At 37.2% G+C, this 26,088-nt stretch overlaps 1 protein-coding gene, 1 long non-coding RNA gene and 1 pseudogene across 9 annotated transcripts; 2 read left to right on the top strand and 1 right to left on the bottom strand.

The window, feature by feature from the left end:
- Positions 1 to 6,789: 6,789 nt before the first annotated feature.
- On the top strand, positions 6,790 to 23,584 carry CCDC196 (coiled-coil domain containing 196). 8 transcript variants are annotated; one of them, XR_198477.3, is made up of 12 exons: positions 6,790 to 6,886; positions 8,800 to 9,055; positions 9,147 to 9,299; positions 10,584 to 10,680; positions 11,379 to 11,429; positions 13,087 to 13,164; positions 13,353 to 13,436; positions 14,076 to 14,135; positions 14,508 to 14,649; positions 19,014 to 19,145; positions 20,666 to 20,724; positions 21,318 to 21,349. XR_198477.3 is itself a non-coding variant. In XM_004738957.3 (11 exons), the coding sequence occupies exons 2-11, from the start codon at positions 9,006 to 9,008 to the stop codon at positions 23,403 to 23,405; spliced, it is 810 nt and encodes a 269-aa protein (XP_004739014.1). In that variant the 5' UTR covers positions 6,790 to 6,886; positions 8,800 to 9,005; the 3' UTR covers positions 23,406 to 23,584. The 8 variants fall into 8 exon arrangements, 7 of the variants coding, with proteins under 7 accessions (XP_004739014.1, XP_004739015.1, XP_004739011.1 ...); XM_004738957.3 differs by lacking the exons at positions 19,014 to 19,145; positions 21,318 to 21,349 and adding an exon at positions 23,370 to 23,584; XM_004738954.2 differs by lacking the exon at positions 19,014 to 19,145 and having other exon boundaries at positions 6,792 to 6,886; positions 21,318 to 21,499.
- Positions 14,360 to 18,532, bottom strand: LOC123389302. The gene is made up of 4 exons (XR_006603897.1): positions 18,370 to 18,532; positions 16,918 to 17,040; positions 16,224 to 16,283; positions 14,360 to 15,078 (listed from the first exon to the last, which is right to left on the bottom strand). It is a non-coding gene; the product is annotated as an uncharacterized LOC123389302 (long non-coding RNA).
- Positions 23,585 to 25,463: 1,879 nt separating the features above from the next.
- LOC101688787 lies at positions 25,464 to 25,763 on the top strand (annotated as a pseudogene).
- The last annotated feature ends 325 nt before the right edge of the window (positions 25,764 to 26,088 follow it).

Raw genomic sequence — 26,088 nt, forward strand, 5'->3', positions numbered from 1 at the left:
CCAATTGAACTACAATTTACCCTAGTAGATATTTAAACTAGCCTATCCCTTTGGTCAGAATTGGCACCCAAAAGGCACCCCAAGGGCGGGGCCCATACTCCTTGGTAGCTAGGGAGACAGTATGCGCCCCCACTGATTGGATATCTCCACCTGGCCTGACCCACCCCTGTATTTGGGCTTTGTTACTTGGACTGGTTTCCGGGACTTGTTTTTAAGTAAGTCCCCTGGGAGAAGGGGGACAGGGTCAGTTTAAGTTTTACTGCATAAACAACAAAATCACTGTTTAACCCAAGACAGAATCCCTCTGGCTAAATAGGCCCTTACATCACAACTTAACTTCCAAGGAAATTTTAATTAACATGACCTCTTAAATCAAGCTTTGTGATCATTTGGACACAGTAAGCAGTCTTTAATATATTAAAAAGTTTAGAGTCAACATCTAATTCAGGGCTTTGATTGTCATAATATGTTACTATGTAATATGCTTCATTTATTTATTAATAAATGCTTGGTGTATGGGTTAAGTTTATAATACATGTATCGAGGTTACTGGAAAGAGTCTGACGTGGTATATTAAACAAGTCTCTGAAAGAAATTTTTTATGTGTGGAAAAGAGCAGCTTATAAAGCCAGAATATTTCCAACTTTGTCACCCAGGAGCACATAGTCTTTAAAAAATACAATTCTTGTACAAATTTTACTTCTTTAATATTATCCTATTATCACTTATACTCCTCTCATTATTTATTGGCAAATGCAAATTTTTAAAAAGCAGAAAAATGCTGCTAAGCAGAAGTAAAGCTTAATAATATGACAAATGCCATATTTTTATTTTTAGTATTTGATCATAGAACCATCATAGCTGACAGGGGTACCTAATTTGGTATTTATTTTTATTTTGTAGTACCTATAATTATACATAATTACTATTAAATTTTAAATAATACAATAGAGGAACACCTTAAGTTGTTCAGGTTTTTTAGCTGAGGTAGCAAATGAGCCTATATGAATAGCTAAACCAGGATTAGAGCTTTCTCTACTCATTTTAGACTACTCAGCCTCCTTCTGATTCTGGCTCTGCAATATGACTAGACTGTCTAATTTGAGATGCATTATATGCTTCCTAACCCTTTATGAATTTTACATTTTATCTTTGTGATGCTTTTTTATATCTCCCATAATGCTAAACAATAGATGTCAAAAATTATTTTTTGGGGGTTTTGGCTTTCATATTACTTTGAAAAGTGTTACCTCTGTCCCTTACTCTGACATACTGAATCTAAATCTATCAAATTAAGGAATTAGGTCAAATTGACATTTCATATAATTTAAGAAAAGCACTGCTTGAATTATCTATATTTAAATACCTCTTTAAAAATGATTGTTTAAATGCAGGGAAAAAAATCTTAGTCCAGAAAAAAATGGATTGATTTATCTTGAGTTCAGATTCCAGAATGGTAGTCTGCAAGTCAAATGAAGTCCACGAATGTATCACTTCATCTGTACAGCATTTAAAAGTCAAGAGGTCACATAAAAACCCAGATTTCTACTTTCTCTTGAAAGTCATTAAGAATTGGCAGGAATGGGGGCATCTGGGTGGCTCAATGGGTTAAAGCCTCTGCCTTCGGCTCAGGTCATGATCCCAGGGTCCTGGGATCCAGCCCCGGATGGAGGCCCACGTTCAGCTCCCTGCTCCGTGCGGTTGGCTTCTGCCTCTCCCTCAGCTCATGCTCTCTCTGCCTCAAATAATAAAAGAAAAGAAAATGAAAGGAAAGAAAAAAATTGGCAGGAATGGGTTTGAATTTTCAGCTGGAGCTGAGTGAACCTCCATCCCCATATCACTATAGACCTGGTCTCTGGTCCCCTTTATCCCTGTATAATCCCTACCATGCAAATGAACTCCACATTTACTCTCAGCACCCATACCCTGTCAGCTTCTTTCATTTAAGGCATCTACTCTGCATGTAGTTGTGCAGGTATACCCTGATAAGGACTTTCATCCCAGTTCCCTGCCAAGGCTTGTATCTGAGGGGTCTTATTGCCAAGATGGACATTTTTTCTCATTTACAGATGGGAACCCATAACAGCTCTTACAAGATTCTGCTCTATACCTGGAAAGTCCAAAGAGCAAGGATGTTATCTTGTCTCCTTTGACTCTGTAACCCTGAAAGCCGGACATATAATAGGACTTTTAAAATAGAAGACAAATAAATGATTCTTGAATACATATTTCTAATTTATGCCATCTACAAAACTTTATTTGTAAGGACAGTCAAAAAATTTAAGGTGTTTTTGGAAGACTACTGACATCTTATAATCACCAGCCCACAGGGTCTGGACCTCTTTGAGTACAATTCTGTGGACCTTGTACCTCCTTATTGACTGGTTAAGTTGTTCCATTTCAAGAGATCCTACTTCTCCTATTTGCAATGTACCCTCATGAAACTGAAGCCTAGGCACTCTACCAGCCCCTCAAATCCATCTAGTCTGTCCTACCTTTCATTTACCCAGCTGTGCACCTGAAATCCCAATATGCCTTACAACTGAGTACACCCAAAATGTAACAGTAAATTCCATCAATCCATTCTCTATATCCACAAGCAAACATCCTTTACAGATGTATCCACATACGCAAATACATACAAAGATAAATAAAACTAGAAAACATTTTTGGTTCCAATCTATTTTATCCATATATCTATTTATTTATTTATTAAAGATTTTATTTATTTATTTATTTGTTTGTTTGACAGGCAGATCACAAGTAGGCAGAGAGGCAGGCAGAGAGAGAGGAGGAAACAGGCTCTCTGCTCAGCAGGGATGTGGGGCTTGATCCCAGGACCCTCAGATCAGACCTGAGCCAAAGGCAGAGGCTTTAACCCACTGAGCCACCCAGGCACCCTTATCCATATATTTAAAACATATATACAAACAGAATAATTTTGCTCATTTGTTTACTTATTTAGATTTCTCTAGGAAGGATCGGAAGGGATTTATTAAAAACATAACAAAAAACTTATTTTAAAAATCGGGACCAAGAAAAATATTAATTAGGTTAAAAGGTCATAATCAAAGATTAGAACCCATGTCCAAAGTCACAAAATGATCTCTGAGATTCTTAGAAAACCAGAAGAAAAGAAAAACAGAACTAGTTTACTGATATAGCTCTGAGAAAAATACATGCCAGTATTTTCCCACAGAAGCAACACTTTCTTTAGTACCGAATTCTGAAAGAAATTTATGATTTGTGGCAACCTGTGGGCAGGGGTGGTGGCCAGGGAGAGTCGGTGATGGAATGATGTCTTGGATAATACTCTTTACAAATGCAGGAAGCCTTCATAACATTTTCTCCGGGCATTCCAAGTGAAAGGTGAAGGTGTGACACAAAATATGACTCAGAGGAGACAGTTCTACAGATGGCCCAGAAAAAAACCGACTCAAGTAAGCAGCTTTCTGCTGATGCACTGTGATCCGAGAAGAAATCTTGAAGTGATATTTCTCAAAGGCCAAGCCAAAGACCACACATCAGCAAAACCAGGGAATGCTTATCAAAACCACACATCCTGCATATCTACAGAGTAGCAGTCTTTGGGGATGAGTCTGGAAATCTGTAGATTTTACAAGTTTTCCAGGATTCTTAAATACATCAGACCCTAGAACCACTGCCCTAGAGCACTGGTCTTTACACTTTATTATTATTTTTTTTTTGCTTGTAGGTTATTAAAGAATTTTTATGTATTTTGTATGATTTCATGTGTTTTTAGGTTGACATCTAAAATTTGTTATTGTAAGTTTAGGCAGTTACAATAAAATGTAATTTCTGGATATTGTAATATTGAAATTTTCAAATAAATCTTTTATATCACTTTAAAATGTATGCAGTTAATCTTAAAAACTCATATTCAATAATATCTAAAACCATGACTAAGCCCTTCTTTAGCCGTCAAAATTTTTATTTTTTTTTTCCTTCAATGCATGTTTCCACCACACTTCCCCCACAGAATTTTATTCAAATGTAATGTATTTTATGCTTGGAAGACTTCTTTTTTTTAGGATTTTTATTTATTTATTTGAGAGAGAGAGTGATAGCAAGAGTGGGACTCCATTCCAGGATGCTGGGATCATGACCTGAGCTGAAGGCTGGGGGCTCAACCAACTGAGCCACCCAGGTGCCCCTAAGCCCCTAAAGACTTCTTTTTTTTATCACCTTATCATACCTCTCTGCAAAATATGTAACACTGTAATTTTATTTTTTACTTCTTGTAACCTTAAGATTTTTTCAGAATTGCATTGGGATTATAATTATTAGTACACAACTAAGAAAAAAAATTTTCATGAATAATTTTAAGTATAACCAATTATTTTGGAAATGCTCATATTAATTGATGGGTAGACTGTCTCCTCCCCCCATTTAATTCACATATTTATAGGTGACTATTACTTACCACTAGAATAATACAGGTTTCAGAATCAATTTTATTTATATTATTTGCTTTACATTCAATACTCACTGAGAAAATTTGTTTACACAAAAAAGTAGATAGGAATGGAAAGTGTTCTGTTACAGTAGTGTCACTGAAATTTTTGAACTCTTTCTGAATTATAAAGCCAAACCCATATAGTAATTTATCATCAAATCTCATTTGTAATAAATTTAAGCTGACAATTTGATTAGGGCATCCTTCAATTTTGTTGAAAGCAAAGAATTGGAAACCACCTGACCTGCAAAATAATTTGCAGTCCAGTCATTAACAATCATTCTCTCCCTTTAACCCAACACCAGGATTTTGGAATTGTGGTTAGTTTAATGCCCTAGTTGAATGTGGTTAGTTCAAAACCCCCGAGGTTTTAAAAACGCATCCCCAGAACAAATCACTGAAGTAAGATTGTTTCTCTTACTTCAAGTCACCCAAGTAAGATTTCAGATGGTTGAAAGGTATTCCATTTTAACAAGAGGGAAAAATGTGATTAAGCAAAAGGAGATGGGGAAAGTGGCCAAGGGGCATTTACAGGCAGATCCATTTCAGTAAAGAGTACTTGTGAAAATTGAGGATCCAGCAAAAGACTCACTGAAAACCACCCTTGTTTCCTCATTTCTTGAAATGCCTTTGTGAAATTTCACGTACCTCAGTCTGAAGACCATTGTACTAAGTATCTGGACCCACTAAGAGAATGCACCACTTTCAAGAAGATCTCAACAATAACACAAGGAATTCAAGAGTCCTGAAATGTATCTCCATCTTCCTAACTACCAGGATTCACTCCAAATGTAGAGCATCCTAGCTTGGGACAGCTATAGAGAAGTAAAACACAATAACAGCCAGCACAGGGAGATGTGGGTGATCTTTAAAAGCCTACAAATTTTGCTTATAATTTTGCTAGCATTTCTCTCCTTATTTTAGTTAATGGAATTCTTATAATATCTTCAAGGGTTGAGCTGGCTCTGGGTCAGAAAGGACCAGCAGGTCCTCCTGTTTCCTCCCTGAGGAATTCTGTAATTTTGTTGCCACAACCAAAACTGAGGGAGGGGTGGATAGGAAAGCTTCTTTCTCTCCCTCCCCCTTTTTCTCCTAATATGAAAATAATTGCCTCCACTCTTGGAGACCTGGCTTAATTAGATTAATCTTATTTTTTACTGGTAAAACAAAACTAAAATGTTACTGCTCCGAGTTCTCTAATTATAGAGTAATCTCACTTTTTCTTAACAGATACTAAAATCAAATGCTACAATGTTGGATGAGGTCATTGTGAATAGCTTGTTATAAGGGCTATTTTGAGGTACCATATGAACTTCAGTGGATATTATGCAGTGACAAAGAAACAATGTTTACTTCAGAAAAACATTTATGTTTTGCTACTACAATTTATCTAAACATTGGTGAGTTTCCACAAGTTATTTCATAAGAAGTATGTTCACTGACCATAACCTCCTGTTCTTATACCTTAGACTCCTTAAATTCAACCCCTTCCTGGTTTCCCCTCTTAGCCACCAGCTCTTCATTTTCCTCCCTGAAGAGCTGGAACACCATGATCTACCCTCTCCTTGACGGATCCTCTTACCAGCATGCTCAGCCCCCTTACTCCTTGAACTTCTGCTTATCCATTCTGCCAAGTCACAGCTCAGAGTCAAACAACCATCTGTTCTCCCTACTATTGCTTCTGGCTTGCCAAGTACTGCTGGAGAAATTGTATAATTGCTGATTCATGCCATGACAAATCTGCAACTCCCAAACTCACCTTGACCTTTAGCACTACTTGGCGAGCCTTTTACTCTTGCCTGGTTGGCTTCCTTTTTCACTGCTCAGGTGCTGTTCCAAACCTCAAGTCATTGCTCTTCTCAAGTTTTCCACCATGCCTCCTGAAATCAACATATGACCTAACTTTCTACTGCAGGAAAAATCAGTGTTTAACTTCCCTCCTTTCCACTTTTTTTTTTTAAATAAAGATTTTATTTATTTATTTGACAGAGAGATTGTGTGCACAAATAGGCAGAGTGGCAGACCCGATGTGGAGCTCAATCCCAGGACCCTGGGATCATGACCTGAGCTTAAGGTAGACATTTGACCGACTGAGTCACCCAGGTGACCCCCTCCTTTCCACTTCTAATGGTCACCTATATCTTCACCCTCCCTACCTGTGTCCCAGAGATAATGTAGTCTATCAATTATCCCTATTTAATACTAGTTTTTGCTTTTAAGTTCTTTATTATAAAGCCTATATACATTGTTACAAGACAAATGGTCTTCTTGAAAATCATATCCAAGTTGAAGAAACAGGCATTGGAATGTTGGGGAATGAAGGGTGCTGATTGGCTACAGAGAAGAGCACATCAGAATAGCAAATGTTCTTCCCTGTACGATCATTTGCAAGCAAGGACACAAAGGAAGGTGAGTTAGGATGCTGTGCGTTCACTGTTTTGAAATTCTAACATCATTCTGCCAACCAAATTTCAAGACAAATTTAAAGAGGCCATGCTTTAGTATCACTGCCATTTTTGTTCTCTACTATTTGCTACCACCCATTTCTACAGTCTAAAAAACTAATAATAATTAGTCTACTTAGTTCCTTCTAACTGTGGAGTTTGCTCACCCTTGTTCAATCCAAACTTCATAGGAACTCCTAGGACAATCAGTGTTAATTACATTGTGCTTTAGCTGACATGACTTTTCTAATTTAATGTCATGTTACATGAGCTATCATACATAACTTACAAGTGACACATATTTGCCTTAGAAAAAGTATTTGTTGAGACTGACTAAAGAGAAGTTTTCCTATAGGAGATACTTATGGGAAATATCAGATCCAACCAGGGGCAGATCCAGTTTTTGGGGGGACCATAGGAGTGTATAATTTGGGGAATTCTGTCTTTCTAAATAAAAATACAAAATTATGGATATAAAATAAGGTATTTTATAGGCCTTTGAGAGAGGCCTATAAAGATGAAGGGCTCTGAAGTTTAAGCTTCATTAGCCTTATATAAATCAGCTCTTTTATATTTTGTATTACTTAGTGCATTATACAATCCCCAAAACCAAACCAACAAAACCACACTAAAAAGTGAACACCTGGCATGAGACAGGATCTTCAATAATATTACATTTACTTCTCATTCAGATCTTTTTATTTACCATTCTAATTTTTGCAAAAGTGGCACTTAAGACTCAAAGAATTTGGTAACTTGTTCACAGTCATCTCACTTCTCACATGGAAGCCAAGATTCAAACCAAGATCTGACAAAATAAATCTTGTGTTATTTCCACTACAATAGTCAGCCTTTAAGGTTTCCCAAAACATGACGAGGTTAGGTTTCTTTGGAGGATGTTTCTAGAAGATGCCCAGAAATGCTCAGTTAATACTTGAAATTGACATGACTTGATTCATATGAGAACTTCACAGAAAATATTGCCCTACACCTGTTTTTAAAGGCCATGAAGAAACAAATAAGTGACTCTGAGTTATTTTCTGCTCACTAAATTACATAGATAAAGACAGAAGGTCTTAGGGTCTAGGAGAAATGTAGTTCTGGCAAAGAGAGAAAAATGGGGGCAGAATCAGAATCTGAAGGTAAGTGTAGAATCACAGACTCTCAGGAAAAACTATAGTGGTGGAAGGACTTACTTGGCAGTATGGATTTTTCCCAGATTATATCCTCTTGCTATGTGTTCAATATTATTTTTCCTTGTCATTGTAATACATCAAGTTTTTTTTTAAGATTTTATTTATTTATTTGACAGAGAGAGATCACAGACAGAGAGGCAGGCAGAGAGAGAGGGAGGGAAGCAGGCTCCCCACTGAGCAGAGAGCCCGATGAGGGCCTCAATCCCAGGACCCTGAGATCATGACCCGAGCCGAAGGCATCTGCTTAACCCACTGAGCCACCCAGGCGCCCAATACATCAAGTTTTAAAGATAAGAATATAATGGCAAGACTCATATATTACTCAACATTATACCCATACCTTAAATTTGTCTGTTTGGCCTCTATTTTTCAAAAATGTCTCTTAGAGATTTTCTCTCCTTCTTCTAAGACCCTCAGAAGGTTGATGCTTTGTATTTATCTTTTTCTTACTCTCAGAATCTGGTACTGTGACCTACTGGTAGTAGACATTTCATGCAGGTTAACTGCCATGGAAGATGGTGTTCATGAGTTAATTTTGACTGGCCAAATTTCTAGGAATTCCATAATATAGATATGTTCTGATTCTATCCCCTTCAGAGACTTCAGAATAAAATACTGGGCATTGGTTAAAGCTAAGGCAAGAATTGGTCAGATGTATCTAATGGTATTTTCATTCAACAAGCTGTCAGTGATGTTGGAGACACTTAAAAGTCCTGGTGATTCTGTGGTCTTAGTGCCATTGTGACTCAAGCTGTAACTAAAATCAGTCCAATGCAACAGGAGATTCAAGAACAGCAGCAGAAAGATGATGACTTAACTGAATGGAACAATAAGGCACATGTTTCCAAGAAGACCTCTCTATTCTTAGAGTAGAAGTTTCCCTTCAAAATGACAAGTGGTTCAAACCCTTCAGGATCTTACTTGCCTTCAAAACCAAGGTGAGTCATGGACAGAAGATGCCAAGTGGTAACTATCCAGAGGGTCTCTGTTACTAACTTGGGCTAAAGGCAGATATTATTCTTCCCACAGATGTTCCAAAATAGATGAGAACTACTTGAAGGAGCTGAATGAGGACCTAAAGCTAAGGAAGCAGGAACTGCTAGAGATGCTAAAACCTCTTGAAGATAAGAACAATCTCTTATGCCAGAAGTTGATGTCTAACTTGGAGGAAAAACAAAGAAGGTAAAGGTCTTCTACTCAGGATTTCTTAGAGGAAAAAAGGCTGGAGGACTTTAATCCAGAGGATTAACAATGATTATTTACATTTTTTAAAAGATTTAGATATTTAGCTATGTAAATAAGGAATTTATAACCACAAAATCAGTGGCAAGTAATCCTTTGTTTTCTGTTAGTAAAATTAAATATGATTCAATCCTCATCTCAAGAGGTTACAGTTACTACTTTTCTTCCCTAGGATGCCCATCCAAGAAACAGAGAAGACCCTTTAGTATTTCAGTCTGTCTTGGTTACACTGATAGCTCCTTATTCATGGGTGTGGGGTCACTTTAGGATAGATGTCTCTGTTCTTCCCTTGTCAAGGAGTAAAATGGAGAAATCTTCTGGGCCTAGGAGTCCTCTGGATTTAGAGTCTGGCTTCTCTAAATATACTAGGTAGATGAAATCTCAACTCTTATCTGAGCACTCACTGTTCTTGGGACCCACCAACTCTGTCTCCTTTCTAGTCTCAGATAATCTAACCTTAATGGGTCTACCTTCATTCTCTACCTGTAGTGTAGGCATCCCAGGGAGCTCAGACTTTTGGAGAACAAAGGCCAGACAGAACATTGTGGTCAAGCACCAGCTGCTTGCAGTGCAGAAACAAACTTCTCTTAGGGCTAGGAGAACACAAAGGTTCACATCTCTGCTTATAATTAAGGAGGAAAAAGTATAATGAACGTAAATATAAATTTAACTCCTTTAAAGAATAGAGAGTCTTTGACTTACTTGGAATTGATTTAGATTTTGTTAGAAATTTCTTGATGGCTTGGACTGTATGTTGGGAGCTACCATAAGGATATAAGGGGTTTCCCCAACTAATTCAAATGTCTTTATATGAGAAATACAAACAGAGATGGGGTAAGGCATAATTCTGGAATTTAGGCTGAAGACAACAGATTCTTTGACCTCATTCTTCACAGGGGCAAAATCATCCTTTCTACTTCAAAAGCCATTTACAAAAACATTTTTCTGAAGGGGTGAGGAAGAGACTCACTGGCAGCTGGAGACCTAAGTTTTGAGCATTACTGAACACAGAACTCATTATAAAGCACAGAGCTGAGGCAAATGTTGGTGGGGGATGAGATCATCCTATAGAGACCTTCTACATCCAGAAGGAATTCCATTAACTCCTGTGATTTTAGTACCCATCTCATTCCCATGGTAGTCTATTTTCTGACTGCTTACCAGAATATTAATATTACTCTTTAGGAAGTATTATGTTTTGTGATGTCTTTCTCTTCTTTCAAGTCTGCAGATTATGAGGCAGATCATGGCAGGGAAGGGGAGTGAGGAATCCTCAGTCATGGAGCTCATTAAGGAAGCAGAGGAGATGAAGCAGAATCTGGTAAGAGGTTGGTAGGCATTCTAAGAAATGGTCTCCTGTACAAAGCTCCATTCAGTTGCTATCATCAGATGTGGAAGGAAAGAGAGAGAGCTCATCTCTAGCACCTAAGGCTCTGATACTCATAGCTCCTCGACCTAAAAAAGAGTCAGATGAAATGTTGGGCAGACTCAGGACTAACTAGCAAAAATGTTGTTTCTTTGACTTTTAAAAGCTTTTCATCTAAAGGTTAGTAATACAAGCATATTAACCCTTCATATTTCATAAAGAATAGAAAATACCAAAGTAAAATAAAAGAAATAGTTTGCTCTGGGAGACTCATAAGATTTTTTAAAAACCAACAAGGTAAATGATCTTAAAAATTAGAAATTAGTGGTCTATGTGCCAGAAAAATTGCCATATGATCAGAACATCTTAAGTGTTGTGTGAGGAACTCATTTATGTTGGTAATATATTACAAATACCATAATTATAGTTATTATTCAAAATTGTTATCATTTTTGTACTGTCATCTCATCAAACTCACTTCTCACATTCCTGGACTTTGGGCTAGACCTATTTATTGCCTTCCTCCATGGTTTGCTATATCCCTGCATCCCCATCCCTTTCCCCTCATTACTTAATAATTTCTTCCAACTTCACTTTAGTGACTGGACAAACACATTTCTGTTTGTTTGGTTTGTCGTCCCCCCCCCCAACAGGAAAGGAAAAACAAGATGCTTCGGAAGGAAATGGAGATGCTATGGAACAAGGTGTGCCTCTAAGGATCTCTTGATAGTGTTGTCTTACAGACCCTAAACCAAAGAACTTCCCTTTCCTCATGTCCCCATTCTCATTTTGTCATGTCCCTGCTTCCACCCATACCTCATTCCAATCCATCCTTTGCCAAAGTGATATTTTGAAACAATCAAGTCATTTCACTTTCCTTAGGGAAACCATTTAAATCTACTCCTTATTGTGGCAAAATATGGCTGTTGCCTACCTCTATCCTCTCAAAGAAGTCCTCCCCCTACTTTCTGTGCAACCACCACACTGGCCTCCTTGTGGGTTCTCAAACATGCCAAGACCTTTTTTTTATCTCAAAGCTTTTACTCTGCCTGTAATACTATTTTCTTTTGGTTGGCTCACTCTCATCCTTCATGTCTCCTTAAATATCACCTCCTCAAGTCCATGTAAAACAGGGCACCCCTCCCCTACTTTCTATTATAGAATTCTGTTTATGTCCTCCACAGCACTCTTTATAATTAAGCTCATTATTTTTATTTTTATAATTGTTATTTTACTTGTTTCTTGTCTCCCTGGCCCTCTCTGGACTACAACCTCCTCCAGTTTCTTGATTTCTTTGTTCATCTCTGAATCCCTAGTATGTAGCACAATGCTTGGAATATAGTAGACAATCAATAAATGTAAGTTGAATGAATGAATGTATGAATATATAATTCTAATTCTCCTATGATTTTGCAACAATCACTTCACTGTTTAAAATACAATAGTAGGGCCTTTTGCTGGGAAACCATATGGGGGTGGAAATCCCTTTGTGGACTAACTCCTTGAGATCCGTGTGCTTTTTCATAGACTATAAAACTAGAAAAACAGATTGTGTCTTGTGATATAAACAGCATGTGATACGATCTCTGTTTTTTTCATCTGACCTTACCACAAATAATCAGGATACCATCCAGCTTTGCATCCTGACCTGAGATCTGCTCCTACTTCTCAGAGGCAGCTACAAATCAGTTCTATGAATTATCAGTTTTGGTTCTTGATTTGAGTCCTTGTGATAGGAAATGTGCCAGCACAATTCCTCTCCCAAAATCCAGCTTCTCCAAAGTTCCCCAAAGATTTTTTATAAGTGATGTCCACACACATTAGCTTGTGATTGATGTTCCCTACTCATAATTTTAGATAACGAGAAATGGAGAGAGAGGCCAGTGGTTAAGAATATAGGCTTTGGAGTCCGCAAGATTGGTTCAAATTCCAGCTCTGTACTCCTCTAAACAAATGACTTAGCCTCTCCGAATCTCTTTTCTCATTTATAAAATGGAAATAAAAATCGTCTTATGAGGATTAAATGAGAAAGTTTATAATGGAGTGTTGTAAATAAGTAATGTGTAAGTAGCTTACAGTAGTGATGACATATAACAAGGGTACAGTTAATAGGTCTTATTATTATAAGGTATACTCGAGACCAAATGGAAGGTCTTATTCCATTCTGAACCCCATTTCATAGTCCATTTTTCATGTCGAACCCTGACAGGTTGCTGACTGACAGAAACTAAATCCACAAGTAGGAGAAACTATATGAACAATGACAACTTCACAGAAACTAAATCCTTAACTTGTGATGGTTTTCCACTTCCCTCACTAATTCCCACTAATTTAAAGCTTTGCCATAATGTGTCTCTACAGACATTCGACACAGAAGAACTCGGTGGTCAACAAAAAGCACCGCAGATAAAAAACAAAGCAGACTTGCACGATGGGAAGGCAAGTGGACAATTTCAAGGTTGTTGATTCCACATTGCCGGAAACAGCCTGTTGACAATGAAGGCTAATTTGGGTAGGCAGATAGTGAGGATTTGGGTCTTTAGGTTAGGTTGGATTTACTGTCTGCTAAGACATTGCATTTCTCTTCTGGGAACTTCTATTCCTTTAGCTCTTTTCTTCTATCCCAGGTTCCTAAAACCCCTTCATCATCTAGGAAGACCAAAAATGAACTGGAGACAACATGTGCAGAGAAAGTGAAGGAGAAAAGGAAGGTAGTGTGACCTTTCTGAATGGTAGTAGCTTTTAGAACTGATGGATTAAAATTTTTAATGTAGCAGTAATCTGTCTAAACTGCAATGTGCTTCTTTAAAAAAAAAAAAGTATTTTATTTACTTATTTATTTGATAGAGAGCCAGCAAGAGTGGGAACACAGGCAGGGGAAGTGGGTGAGGAAGAAGCAGGTGCTTTTGAACTGATAAAAATTTTATAGGAGATCTGATTCCCTTGGGATATTATATTTGAGTCAGAGTCACACTGCAAGTTTTCTTGGAAATTATGTTAGTGAAGGCAAGGTAGGAGAAACTATATGAACAATGACAACTCCACAATAACTATGTAATCTCAAAGTAATAGCTAATTTGTTTTTGAACATTTATTTAGAAATATTATGCTTGTATTTAATCTTCCCACAACACACTGATCCATAAATAAGTATTCTATTCATTTAGCTTTTAGCTTTTAGAGCACGGATTATACAGGTAGGGCCCTACTAAAAGGACCAAAAAGTTGAAGCCAATTTATTAGTGAATTTAATGATATTGTACTTTGCTATAACGTCTTTGCAGCATATTGAGAACAATGATTTCTGATCTCAATTTACTTTGTCACCCAGAGGCTCTTTCTTCCACCAGGAAAAGCAACAGAGGAAAATGGAATGGGTCAGGTATCAGGAACAAGCCAACATCCTTCAGGTACGAAGATCTTCCTAGGTTTGACATGGGATACAATTTCATTCAGACAATATAAGGTCTTTTAGTTTCATAATATTCACCCCAAGTCTCTCATCCGGATGACCAATTATCCTGCTTAAAGAAAACATTTCATGGGGAGGTAACTGCAGAAACCTGTCTCCAGCTTCACCTTGAATAACTTAAATACATTTTTCCCATATAGTCTTGATTTTGTTCTATTTGAAATGGGGGGAAATCACAAATACTTTCTGCCCAACTTTAAAGATTGAACATGATGGGATGATTTTAAACTTCTGAGTAAAAAGGGTCAGGTTACAGGTGCTTTAGAGAGGCCAGTATTATATGAGTAGTTTTGAAAATGTTGCCTTGTAGAATGACTTCAATGGCAAAGTGATTGAGCTGAGAATTGAAGCCTTGAAGAACTACCAGAAGGCCAATGACTTGAAATTATCCCTATACTTACAGCAGTATTTGGAACCAAAGCAAGCATATTTTAATCTTCCTGGGTCCCGAGGTAGGTGGAGTATCATAGGCACACAGTTTGAGCCTTTATTTTACAGTGAACATTCTATTACACAGCACAATGCCTGGCACCCCATAAGTTAAATGTTAGTAGTGATCTAATAAATTTTATCACTATCATTATTACTCAGAAGCTCTGGTAAAGAAAGGATTCCTCTGGAGGAAATGAAATTTTCTTTTGTAAAGACTAAGTTACATATTATGTACTTAGTATACGTAGTTAGTACAAAGTTGGTACCTGAAAATATATTAGTTTCCTCCCCACTTACACCCTTTTCTTAGGAATTACTGTAGTTTGGTCTCATGAATCTTGTTGGAGTAGATTCTGCTACTTCAGAACAGAAAGCCAAAGAGATAGACTTCTGACAGTGGTTGTGAGTTTCACTAATCCAAATATTCTTCTGAGATTATCAGTGTTTCCCTGCAAAGAATTTATAGCATCATTAGAGGAAATTGTATATTTTACTATAAAAAAAAATAAAGGAACGGCTTCTGAGGGGGCAGAAGAAAGACTTCTTAAATTTTCAGAGATCTATGAATCTGAACTCTGTATTTAAAGAAAACACATGCAATGAGAAATCATCGTTAGGGGATAACAATATTTTATCAGTAACAGTGTAAGTATGTATATCTTGCATTTCTTTTTAAAAATGTATTGATTTGAGAAAGAGAGTGAGAGCTTGAGAAAGCAGGAGTTGAAGGGAGGGGTGGGGAATGGGGAGAAACAGTCTCCCCACTGACCAGGGAGCATGATGGAGGTCTCCATCCTAGGACCGGGGAATCATGACCTGAGCCAAGGGCAGACACAACCACCTGAGCCACCCAGGTGCCCCTCTATATTTCTAATTTTTACTCAATCTTATACCATGAAGGGCTTGAACAGCTGATAAAATCACACACAGCACATAAGATTTAAATAAATAGATGAGTAAATCAAGAAAAAAGGAAAATAAGTTGAGCCCAAGTAAATACATGAATATGTATAATGAAAGTACTATATAGTTACTAGAAGCGGGCTTCAAACTTGATTCTGGATTTCCCAGAAAAAGAAACATGGATTCACAGTGTCCACAAAATAATAATAAACTAATTGCTCAAGAAATATAGCTTTTACTAGTTTTGAGACCAGAGAGAAATTTCTTCTCCATGGAGTCAAGACATTCTATATGTGTTATAGTAGCTAATGTTCTCAATAATATTTCTAAAATGAATTCAGAATCTAAATTTTCTAGGCTGTTTCTTATCTTTTTGTTGGCACAATCTAATAAAAATATTAATTTGAAAATTTTAAAAAGCAGTGGGTCAGTTCAAGATGATTTGGTCCAGGTACATAGTACTGTCAGTCTGACTTGACTCATATATAAAATTTACAAAATCTAGGTTGGATCAACTACTCATCCTTTAGCCAGTGTTCTACTTATATTTTTTCTTCTTTTTTTTAAAAGATTTTATTTTCAAGTAATCTCTACACTCAGTATGGGCTCGAACTCACTACCCCAAGAGTCACAGGCTTTATGGATTGAGCCAGTCAGGCGCTTATATTATATTTAAATTTTTTTCTTTTACCTGTTGTTTTGATAAGAATTGGACAGTCAGAAGCTTGAGGTTTTCTTCTCAAATAAGAACCTAGAATGCAATCAGAAGCAGTAAGCTATTCAGGTATAAATTAAAAAGCTAGAGGAGAAGAGGGTACAAACATGACAGATCCTTGTTTTACTTTGTTTAAAATGAGCTGAAGGTCATCCCGAGGGATCTTAGAGTAAGGAGTTAAAAATCTTTTAGCTCCAGATTCAAATAGAGCCAAGATTAATAAGTAGTGAAGGGTTCTATTTGATTCAATCACCTTAGAAGATTTCTATTTTTCCCTTGTTTGCAGAACATTGGATCTTTGAAATTTGGACTAGGACAGCCCACAGATCACTCCTCTCTTTTCTCTTCTCTCCTCTTGTGCTTCTGGAGAATTAAGAGATAAGGCACTAAAATTCCAGTTACCACCAATGAAAGTAGCCACAAGCATGTGTTACCCATTGTTCCTGTGCTTTATTGATTGTGCCTTTACTGAACACAGATTATAGGCCAGTTTCATTTTCTAGCACACACATATACAAAATCTTTGGGTTTATTTGAGCCTCAATGGATCTGAAATCTGAGTCTTAGATTTTGGTTATGCTGACCTATTTATTTGACTTGAAAAGAAAACAAAAGCATTAGTTTTTTTCATAGAGGGATTTTTAAACTAATTGTGTTAAGACATCATTACCAGCAGTGATATGATAGGGAGGCGATTTAATTGTGCTCATGTTTCCCAACTTCTGTGTCACTTGGTTTGTTGTTTTCAATATATTCTGTTTAGACTGACTTCTTTAATTTCTTAAATGCATTCCTGGAACATAAAATTAATATTACTATTTTCAATGAAAAACTGATAAAGCTTTCCAAAACTGAAAGTAAACTTAGTAAAGATACAAAAAAACAAAATTTTAATGTTCCAACCAGACGCTAAAGCCTGAGGTCTGTTTTATCTTTATTAGGAAGTGAGATTAGCAAGATGTAGAGAGTTTTAAAGAAAACCAGCAACAAACTGAAACTTTCTCCTTGAGGCCATCAAATTTAAAGAGTTGAAAAGGGAGTAATTTTCTCACTGTGATTTACAGAGTGTTTAATGCTGTGTTCTATCACCTTCTAAATTTATCTCAGTTGCCATTCAAAGAAAAAAATCATCTTGACATCAAATTTTTGGAAACAGTATTTTAATGGAAAAAACACTTGATCTAGAGTTAGATATCTGAGTTGCAGGTCTTATTTTTGAAGCTGAATATTTAAATAACCCGGGGAAGTCATTTAGTTTCAGTTTTTTTCTTTGTCTAAAATAATCAAAACATATTATAGAGCATGTTGAAAGCATGTGGTTTTGTGTAATGTTCACTGTGTTCACTAATGATGACTCTATGGAGTAGTTCTCATAAAACAAGAAACTAGAGCCGTCAGGCTTCTGATTCTGTATCCAAGCTCATATCCTAGTTAAAGTATGGGATGTCTCGTGACTTTTCCACCTCTAACGGCTATGATTTAAATCCAAACTTATCACTGTTTAATGTATTATCCTCCCAATGAAGACTCATATTCCCTATGGGTAATTTGGTCAGTAATAAAACAGTTCAACATGGGTTGACAGTTTGTAATTCTGCATTTATCCCATTAGGTGGCACCAATCACATCTAGGCTTCTAGTCCACAAATAGTGATTTAGGAACCCTGATACACTGTGGGAGAGACTGATCTTCTGTTCCTGCAGGACAAAATGTGCTACATTTATATATCAAATGAAAAAGAAATTATTAATGTTTTCTGCCATGCTCTGTTGCTCTGAGGTGTATTACTGGCAGCCTTGGTTAGACCTTACTAAACTCAGTATTCTGCCCTACAATCCTTCCTGTTACTCTGCTTCTTGAACTATGGTTTCCTCGTTTCCAAAAACATTCACTGTCTGCTTCCTTCACAATCTCTGTCTAATACTATTTCTTTCAACCACAGATAAATCAGGTAATCGGGACACTGAATTATAAAATGAGTTGAGCAATTACACAAGGTGGTGATTTTTTGAAGTTTAAGTACATAATAATGTTCCTACATATGGTTCATTTTCCTCTAGTCTCAACAGAATTGAATTTCACAAACCTGTCTTAAAGGATAAAATGTCCTTTGGTACATACCTCGCAGCAAATCCGGGCACAGGCCCTTCTGTTCTGGACCTTTCCAAGTAAAGGAAAAGTTTCTCTCACTGCTCTTGGACAAGAATTCTTCCTCCCACATCAGCTGTCTTGTGTGCTGGTTGGCTGTGTTGCAATAGTGTGAGCTGTTTGATAGGCAAAACAGAATTCTGTGTTACTATTACTTTGATACACTTTAAACAATCCCTACTTGCAAATTCTCTTGAGGCCCTGGTTATAGCATTACCATTTCCAGTGCAATCTATTTGGCATACTGCCTCACCTAGGCTTGTAGAAGAGAAGAACATTTTATACCGAGTGAGTGCCTTCTGGGGAAGAGTCACATTTGAAGGGATTTATTTTCCCAGCAGTGTAAAATTACAATTTGACCCAAGCTGTGTAACAGCCTTTCCCTGGCTTCTGTAGAGTCAAGAGAACAGTTCGTGGCTTTTGGCATCCACCTATCATAGCACAGGCAAGAAGTAATCTTTAAATTTAGCTGAATTTCCCTCATGCCTGCTGGTAGTTTAAAGAAGAAATTTATCTTCGGTAATAATGTAACTGACGATAAGACATTTGATTCTGACACTTCTTTTTTCTCCTCCCCCCTCCCCCTACCAAACTCGTACTCTTGGCATTTTCTTGAGCTCTTTTGAGAAGAAGCTGAAGGTTGGATGTGAATATTTTGCTACACTTATAAATTCAGATGAAATCCCACTGAGGTGGGAAATGAATACTCTTGAGACCTTATTTATTCTCTAACTCCCTCCGTTCCCAAAGTAAGTCATTCTTCCTGGCTTTAACCTTTACTTCACTTTAGTATGACTCTTCCTGATGGCTGAAATATACTCCAGTATGTGCTGCTGAAAGGAAAATAATAGTGTTAAGTTAAAAGGCTGAAAGGCAGGGGTGGAAACCCACAGTTAGCTTGAATCTGGGTTCTTGATAAATAGTAACATTCTCAAATACAGGCTTTTTAAAGCTTTGAAACAACTTGAACCTTTTGAATGTCAAAGTTAGGTTTATGTTATAGTAGTACTATGTAGTAGTTACTCTAGTAACTAATAGTAGATTATGAAGTTAATTTCTAAACTAAATTGTTTTTGTTTTTGTTTTTGTTTTTTAGTCCTATAAAACCCCACCGAGGGACACCTGGGTGGCTCAGTTGATTAAGCATCTGCCTTCGGCTCAGGTTATAACCCCAGGGTCCTGGGATCCAGTTCCATATCAGGCACCTTGCTCAGTGAGGAGCCTCTTCTCTCTCTGCCTGCAGCTCCTCCTGCTTGTGCTCTCTCTCACTCTCTCTCCCTGTCTGAGCCAAATAAATAAATAAAACCTTTAAAAAAATAAATAAATAAAACCCCACAGAAGTCCAGGAGAAGAATAAAATTCTTCTTTCCTAAATATAAATTCTGAGGGCTGAAAAAAATAAATTGTACCTTTATTAATATTATAATTATTTCAATGAGGGACAATAGCTTCCAAACTTTTTTATATTACACACAGGAAGTTCAACAGGATTATTAGGATAGGGTTGCCATATATAGCAAACAGAAAGAGGATGTTCAGTTCAATTTGAATTGCAGATAGTTATCTTTTTAGTCTAAGTATTTCCCAAACATTTTATGATTTTTATTGAAATTATTTGTTTTTTTATTGAAACCCAAACTTAACTGGTATTCTGGCAGTCCTAACTTAGGACAGACTCACTACAGAGCCTGTTTAACATCCTCCAATTCTTCGTTTTTCCTCTTTTTATTGGCTCCCTCCTTCTTCTCTACTCAGCCTATGCCTGTCATTCTCCCTGCCTTCTCTTTTTTGTCCCCATGCCCACCTTTATCTTTTTTTGTTGTTGTTATTCTCCACTATCTTCAGGGAGCCATTTTTATGGAAAATGTGTCTGGGTTATCTGAGGGTGTGGATATATGAATATGATTTATCATCCCTTTTTTTCATTTAAAAGTTGTATTAAAAGTACAGTTTTGTAGGTTCTCAAACAAAATTGTTTCTACTTGCATACAGTCCTCAAATGATTTTCTTCTGCCTGAGAGACATGAGCCCTTAGCTGAAATAGGTTTGCCATTCCAACTTTAAAAATAATGTTTGAAGTTATATTCTAAAACAATATTTAGAAAATCCACATTAATGCTAATGCCAGAGCCATTCCTACAGTAATGCAATGATATTGTATGTAATGTGTGATGAATGTTAGTAGCCTTGCAACTCAAAATAAACCGGGTTTTGTTTCATTTTGTTTTTTCTCAAAGAAAACTCTCATTTTCCTAATGTTTCCCACCAGATACTATAAGCACTACAACTATGGACAGAACAAGTACCAGCAAAAATGAATCTAATGTGGTAAGAATTACTTTCATTTTCAAAATTATTTTAAAGGCTTGGATTTTTGGAATTTATTTATTTATTTAAAGATGTTTTCATTTATTTCAGAGAAAGAGAGGGGGAGGGCGAGAAGGACAGGGAGAGAGAGAAAGCCAAACAGACTCCTCACTGAGTGTGGAACCCTACATGGGACTGGATCCCATGACTTGATATCATGACTTGATCCAAAATCGAATCAGCTGCTTAGCCAACTGAGCCACCCAGGTGGCCCTGGAATTTATTTTATTTTATTTTATTTAAAGATTTTATTTATTTATTTGAGAAGGAGGGAGAGAGAGAGAGAACATGAGCAGTGGGTGGGAGGGGGGAGAGAAGCAGGCTTCCTACTGAGCAAGGAGCCCAATTCAGGACTTCATCCCAGGACCCTGGGATCATGACCTGAGCCAAAGGCAGATGCTTAACCAACTGAGCCATCAAGGCACCTCTGGAATTTATTTTTTAAAGCACATTCTAATTTAGTATTTTTAGGAGATTTGCATAGTGAATGCCAGGCCACTTGATGTTTTAGCTGTTTTTTGTTTTTTGTTCTTTTTTCCTCCTCTATGTTGTAGAGAATTCTGGGATCAAAGACCTCCACAGAACAACAAGGAACTAGAGGAAGTCAGCTTGACGATGTAGGAGGGAGGCTCTTGTATCTGAGGTCACTGCCAGATGAAGCTCTGAAGGATTAGAAGGCTTTCACTCCATTTGCTTTGGGCAACCATTTGTGTTCATTAAAATCTCTCAAACCTTTGCTTTACTGTTGTTTACTATGTCTCCACCAAACTGGGTGGAAATGCAGGTTAGATGCTTGACCGTAAGTATGTCAGGAATTTAGTCATTTAGGGATTGTAAAACAGTCTCTGATTATTTTGATAGCTCTTAATTTTGAAATGACTAGATTCAAACCATACTGTATATTGTTAACAAGTACATAAACGCTGTTCCTTTCCACCTCTGAAATGTTTCATTCTGGGCAGATCCATCACAAGCATATAAGTAAAAATAGGTACAAAATAAGGAAAATTATGTGTCATACATTTCTCTTACTCTCTCACCTACCATGTCCAACTGCCCTGATGATTCTCTCTCCTACTTACATTTTCCTTGAGTAACTCCTACCTTCCTATATTCCACCCACCACTGCTTTAGTTCAGGTCCTCTTTCCTGCTTAGATGACCACAGCCTTTTAATTGGTTTCCCCACTTCCAGTTCCTCTAACCCATCTTCCATGGCACCTGAAGTGGTGTTTTCCAAAAAAGGAATGAGATCATGTTTCTTCCATCCTGGTTTTCCATTGACTTTAGTATAAAGTCCAGCGCCTTCACAGACCATATAATGATCTGCCTCCTGCCTACATCCCCAGGCTCCTCTTTCACTGTATCTCCCTTTGCTGATGTATACTATATTCAGCTCAACAGACCTATTTATAACTTCCCTCATGTACCATGAGGTCTGTTATCTCCATGCCTCTACACAAAGTTGATTCTTCTCTTTGTGTGTTTGCACATTATCATTTGTCCTTAGGGCTGAGTTTGAGTCCTTCTCCTATCCCAGTGGTTCTCCTTGCCAACTCTTATACTAGGATCTCCCTGGGAGCTTTTGAAGATACCAATTCACTGGGCCCCTCCCTTAGATCATTTAAATCATCTCTTAAGGATAGTGAAGAGCATCTGTATTTTTAAAAGCTCCTTCAGAAATTCTTATGCATAGCCAGGTTGGAGAATCACTGTTCCAGGCTCTCTTGCCTTTATCATAACACTTAATGAATTATATTGCAATTTCTTATTTGTTTACTGAGCTCTCTCCTTCACCAGATTGTGAATTTTTTGAGGCCCAGTACTATGTCTTGTTCATCTTTTCATTTTGACCACCTAATGTAGTACCTGGGGTTTGATAGAGACTCAGATATAGCATAAGTCCTCAGATAGTTAATTGCAAAGTCTCAGGCTCCCTTAATACCTTGTTTTATGTCAGTTTGAATCATACTGTAGTCCCTGAGATCTTCAGATCTTTTCTTTACTCTAAGTTGTCACTAATTTCCTATATCATGTCAATATGGGAAAAGTTGATTTGTTACAAAACATTTCCTAGTTTGTAGAAATTCCTTGTACATTCTAGTAAGGAGCAAAGTAAGCTAACCAATCAAAAGTTTTCTTTCCCCCAAGGTTAATTTAAATCTGTAAAGTTGTGTTTAAAATGTAATTTGGGGGGCGCCTGGGTGGCTCAGTGGTTAAAGCCTCTGCCTTCAGCTCAGGTCATGATCCCAGGGTCCTGGGATTGAGCCCCGCATGGGGCTGTCTGCTCCCCGGAGAGCCTGCTTTCTCTCTCTCTCTCTCTCTGCCTGCCTCTCTGCCTACTTGTGATCTCTGTCTGTCAAATAAATAAATAAATAAATAAACAAACAAATAAATAAAATGTGATTTGGACTTGAAAAGGTTTACATGAAATCACAGAATTTGGGTATTAGAAGGAACTTTAAGTATGACTTTCTTTTCATTTTACAGAAAAGAAACTGGAATTCAGATACGTTGAAAGGGTGTCCAAAGTCCCACAGTTAATCGAGCCTGGGTATTCTTACTACCAATTCATATTTCAATCTAATTTGTATCTCTCCTTTCTAGACCACAAGAATAACAGGTTCTGCAGCCCTGACATGATTAGTTTCATATTCTCCCAACTGAGCTACCTGAGTATGTAATCCACGTTCTATTTCAAGAAAGTCACCTCTGTACTTATTTAGTCCTTGTACACTTCAACAGTCCTGAGGGACTTTCCTAGTCATTTGGATTAGACAGAACAATGAGAACCAAAGTCAAGAATATAAATAAAATCTGACTGTACACTAACTACTTAAGTAAGTCATTTAATTTCAGGGCCTTAGATTCCCAATTTTAAAATTAGATTAAAAGAGCACCATTCAAATGTTTTAAAATCAGATGTGTGTTGTTTGTTTGACATTCAATAAGTTTAGATGAGTATCTGAACTTTTCCCTCCTATTTTCTTCATTAAGGAAGGCATAAATAAACTAGTTGTAGGAGAGATTTATAACTTCTTAGAAAAAGAATCACTTGCCATCTCCAAAGTATTGAAATTCGATGTTAACTATCAGTTAGGCTTATCATCTTTCCCTCTAATGCTCCAAATCTTTCAGTCTCTTCAAAACACAAAATGGAAATATCATAGCCTTTTATCTTACTTTGTCTGTAAGACTTCACTTTGGACTCTGACTTGCACTTATATGCCAGTGCAAAGTTATCATTTGGCTGGTTATTTGTGGGTATCTGCATTTTGATAAATCCAGGATATGGATCTCAACTTTGTGCGTACAAATTTATTTGGTCAACTTACCTAACAGGTCAGAAACTCCCAAGAGATTCACTGATAAACCAAATTAATTTAAATTACACAGATGGCTATTCCTTCCAAGGTGGTTGGAATATGTCTATATGTAGGCCATTCCCATTTCAGAATCAAGTTATTAGAGAAGCTGAATTAGCAATCACAAAGTATTGGTGGAATTGAAACATTATTACAGTTTTATATACACTCATAATATTCCAATTATGTTTCTTTGAGAATAAAACCTCTGATCCTTGACTGTAGTTGGGAGATACTCTTCAGTTTTCACTTCAACTGAGGAAAACTTTGTTCCACTAGCAATACATTTACAAGCCATAATGTTTGGTAGTACTATTTTTGTAGCTACTCTTATTTATTTTACCTTGACTTCCGAGCTATTCAGGGAATATATGCCAGCATTTCTTCTCTAAAAGTTATCTTTTTGTCATGACCACAAAGTGATTAGTGATGCTTGTTATACTTCTTTCCTAAATGAGATAAGGCCAACAACAACCTGATTGATACTCTCATCTTTAGTCTAAAATTGCAATCACCAAAGGGACAAGTGACAAGATGCAAGAATGTTGCCTTATGCTTTTAGATCCAGGCAGAAAATCTAGTTTCAGTGTTGCTTATGTGAACTGTGGGCACTTCAGATGATGTCTTCTCTATCGGCAGAGGCTTCTGCAGTCTGTCACATGCCATGGCAAATTTCTAACAGCCCCTTTGGCACCTAAGGAGAAGTCTGCATTGCTCACAATTCAAAGTCCCTATTGCATCATATGTTCTGTATTTAATCATCAGATATTAGGAAATGTGAAGAGAACAAGGTCACGTTGGAAAGGGATGTTTGTTCTACAACCAATCAATCCCACAGCAGGAGCTACACAGACAGATAAACATGAAATATAATTATCCCATGGTAAAATGAGTGGTCCTGAAAATCCATCATCTTTGTTTCCTTCACATATTCATTTATGCTTCCTAACACTTCAAGCCTTTATTTAAGATTCAATTTAAGCTAAAACACTGTATAAATATTCTTATAAACCATGTCTCTTCCAATTATTGGTCAACCTAGGACAAAATGAGGTTATTTAGGCTAATAAAATAATTTTCTTTCCTTTTTTAAAATAATTTTATTTTCATAAATTGCTTTTATGGAGACAAATATATTTTCCTAGGGTAGCTGGGCCTTCAGCTATGTTTTATTACAAGGAAACCAATAATAATAATGTTAGGTCTCCCACCCCTGCTCTGTACTACAGACAGCTCCACTGAGAGAGCCTGTGTCTCTCTACTCACTGGCCATGTGTCCCAGTGCGCCAATTGTCCCTGCCACGCCTTGGGCAAAGGTTCAGCAGACCTCACCAAAATGCCATCTCAAATGGAACTCGCCATGGAAACCATGCTGTTCACATTTCATAGGTTCCACAACTGCTAAGGATAAAGGCTACTTAACAAAGGAGGACCTGGGGGTACTCCTGGAAAAGGGGCTCCTGGATATTTGGAAAATCAAAAAGACTCTCTGGCCGTGGACAAAATAATGAAGGACCTTGACCAGTGCCTAGATGGCAAAGTGGGTTTCCAGAGCTGCTTCCTGCTAATTGCAGGGCTCACCATTGCATGCAATGACTATTTTGTAATATACATGAAGCAGAAGGGAAAGAAGTAGGCAACATTGAGCAACACTTCCGCCCAATGAGAGTTCTCCTGAAGGGTCTCTTAAAGAATCTGTCCCACAGCTTCCCCCTGTATAAAGGATTCCATGAGCAGATCAGGACTCTCAGAAAATGTACAATAAAATCCAACCCTCATTTGAGAAGCAGAGAAAGAAAAGTCAGATAAGCTTTTGACTTTTATGAAGCTTTCATCCTCTTGCCCTCAATAAATTCTGTTTTTAGTTCTTCACTTGAAAAAAAAAATAATTTAGGAAAATGATGTTATTGATTTTTTTTTAGAAGTTCAAAACTTAAACTCAGTCCATGTCAGTTTTCAAA

This window comes from Mustela putorius, unplaced genomic scaffold, assembly GCF_011764305.1.
Source record: "Mustela putorius furo isolate JIRA1106 unplaced genomic scaffold, ASM1176430v1.1 tig00000129_pilon_pilon_pilon, whole genome shotgun sequence".
In the NCBI taxonomy this organism is placed as follows: domain Eukaryota; kingdom Metazoa; phylum Chordata; class Mammalia; order Carnivora; family Mustelidae; genus Mustela; species Mustela putorius.

Bases quoted from the DNA above. Each gene is read 5' to 3' on its own strand.
- CCDC196 (XM_004738954.2), top strand. From the start codon at position 9,006: ATGACAAGTGGTTCAAACCCTTCAGGATCTTACTTGCCTTCAAAACCA. The intron at 10,681-11,378 runs GTAAGAGGTTGG...CCCCCCCAACAG, and splicing joins AGGAGATGAAGCAGAATCTG to GAAAGGAAAAACAAGATGCT. The intron at 11,430-13,086 runs GTGTGCCTCTAA...GTGTCTCTACAG, and splicing joins TGGAGATGCTATGGAACAAG to ACATTCGACACAGAAGAACT.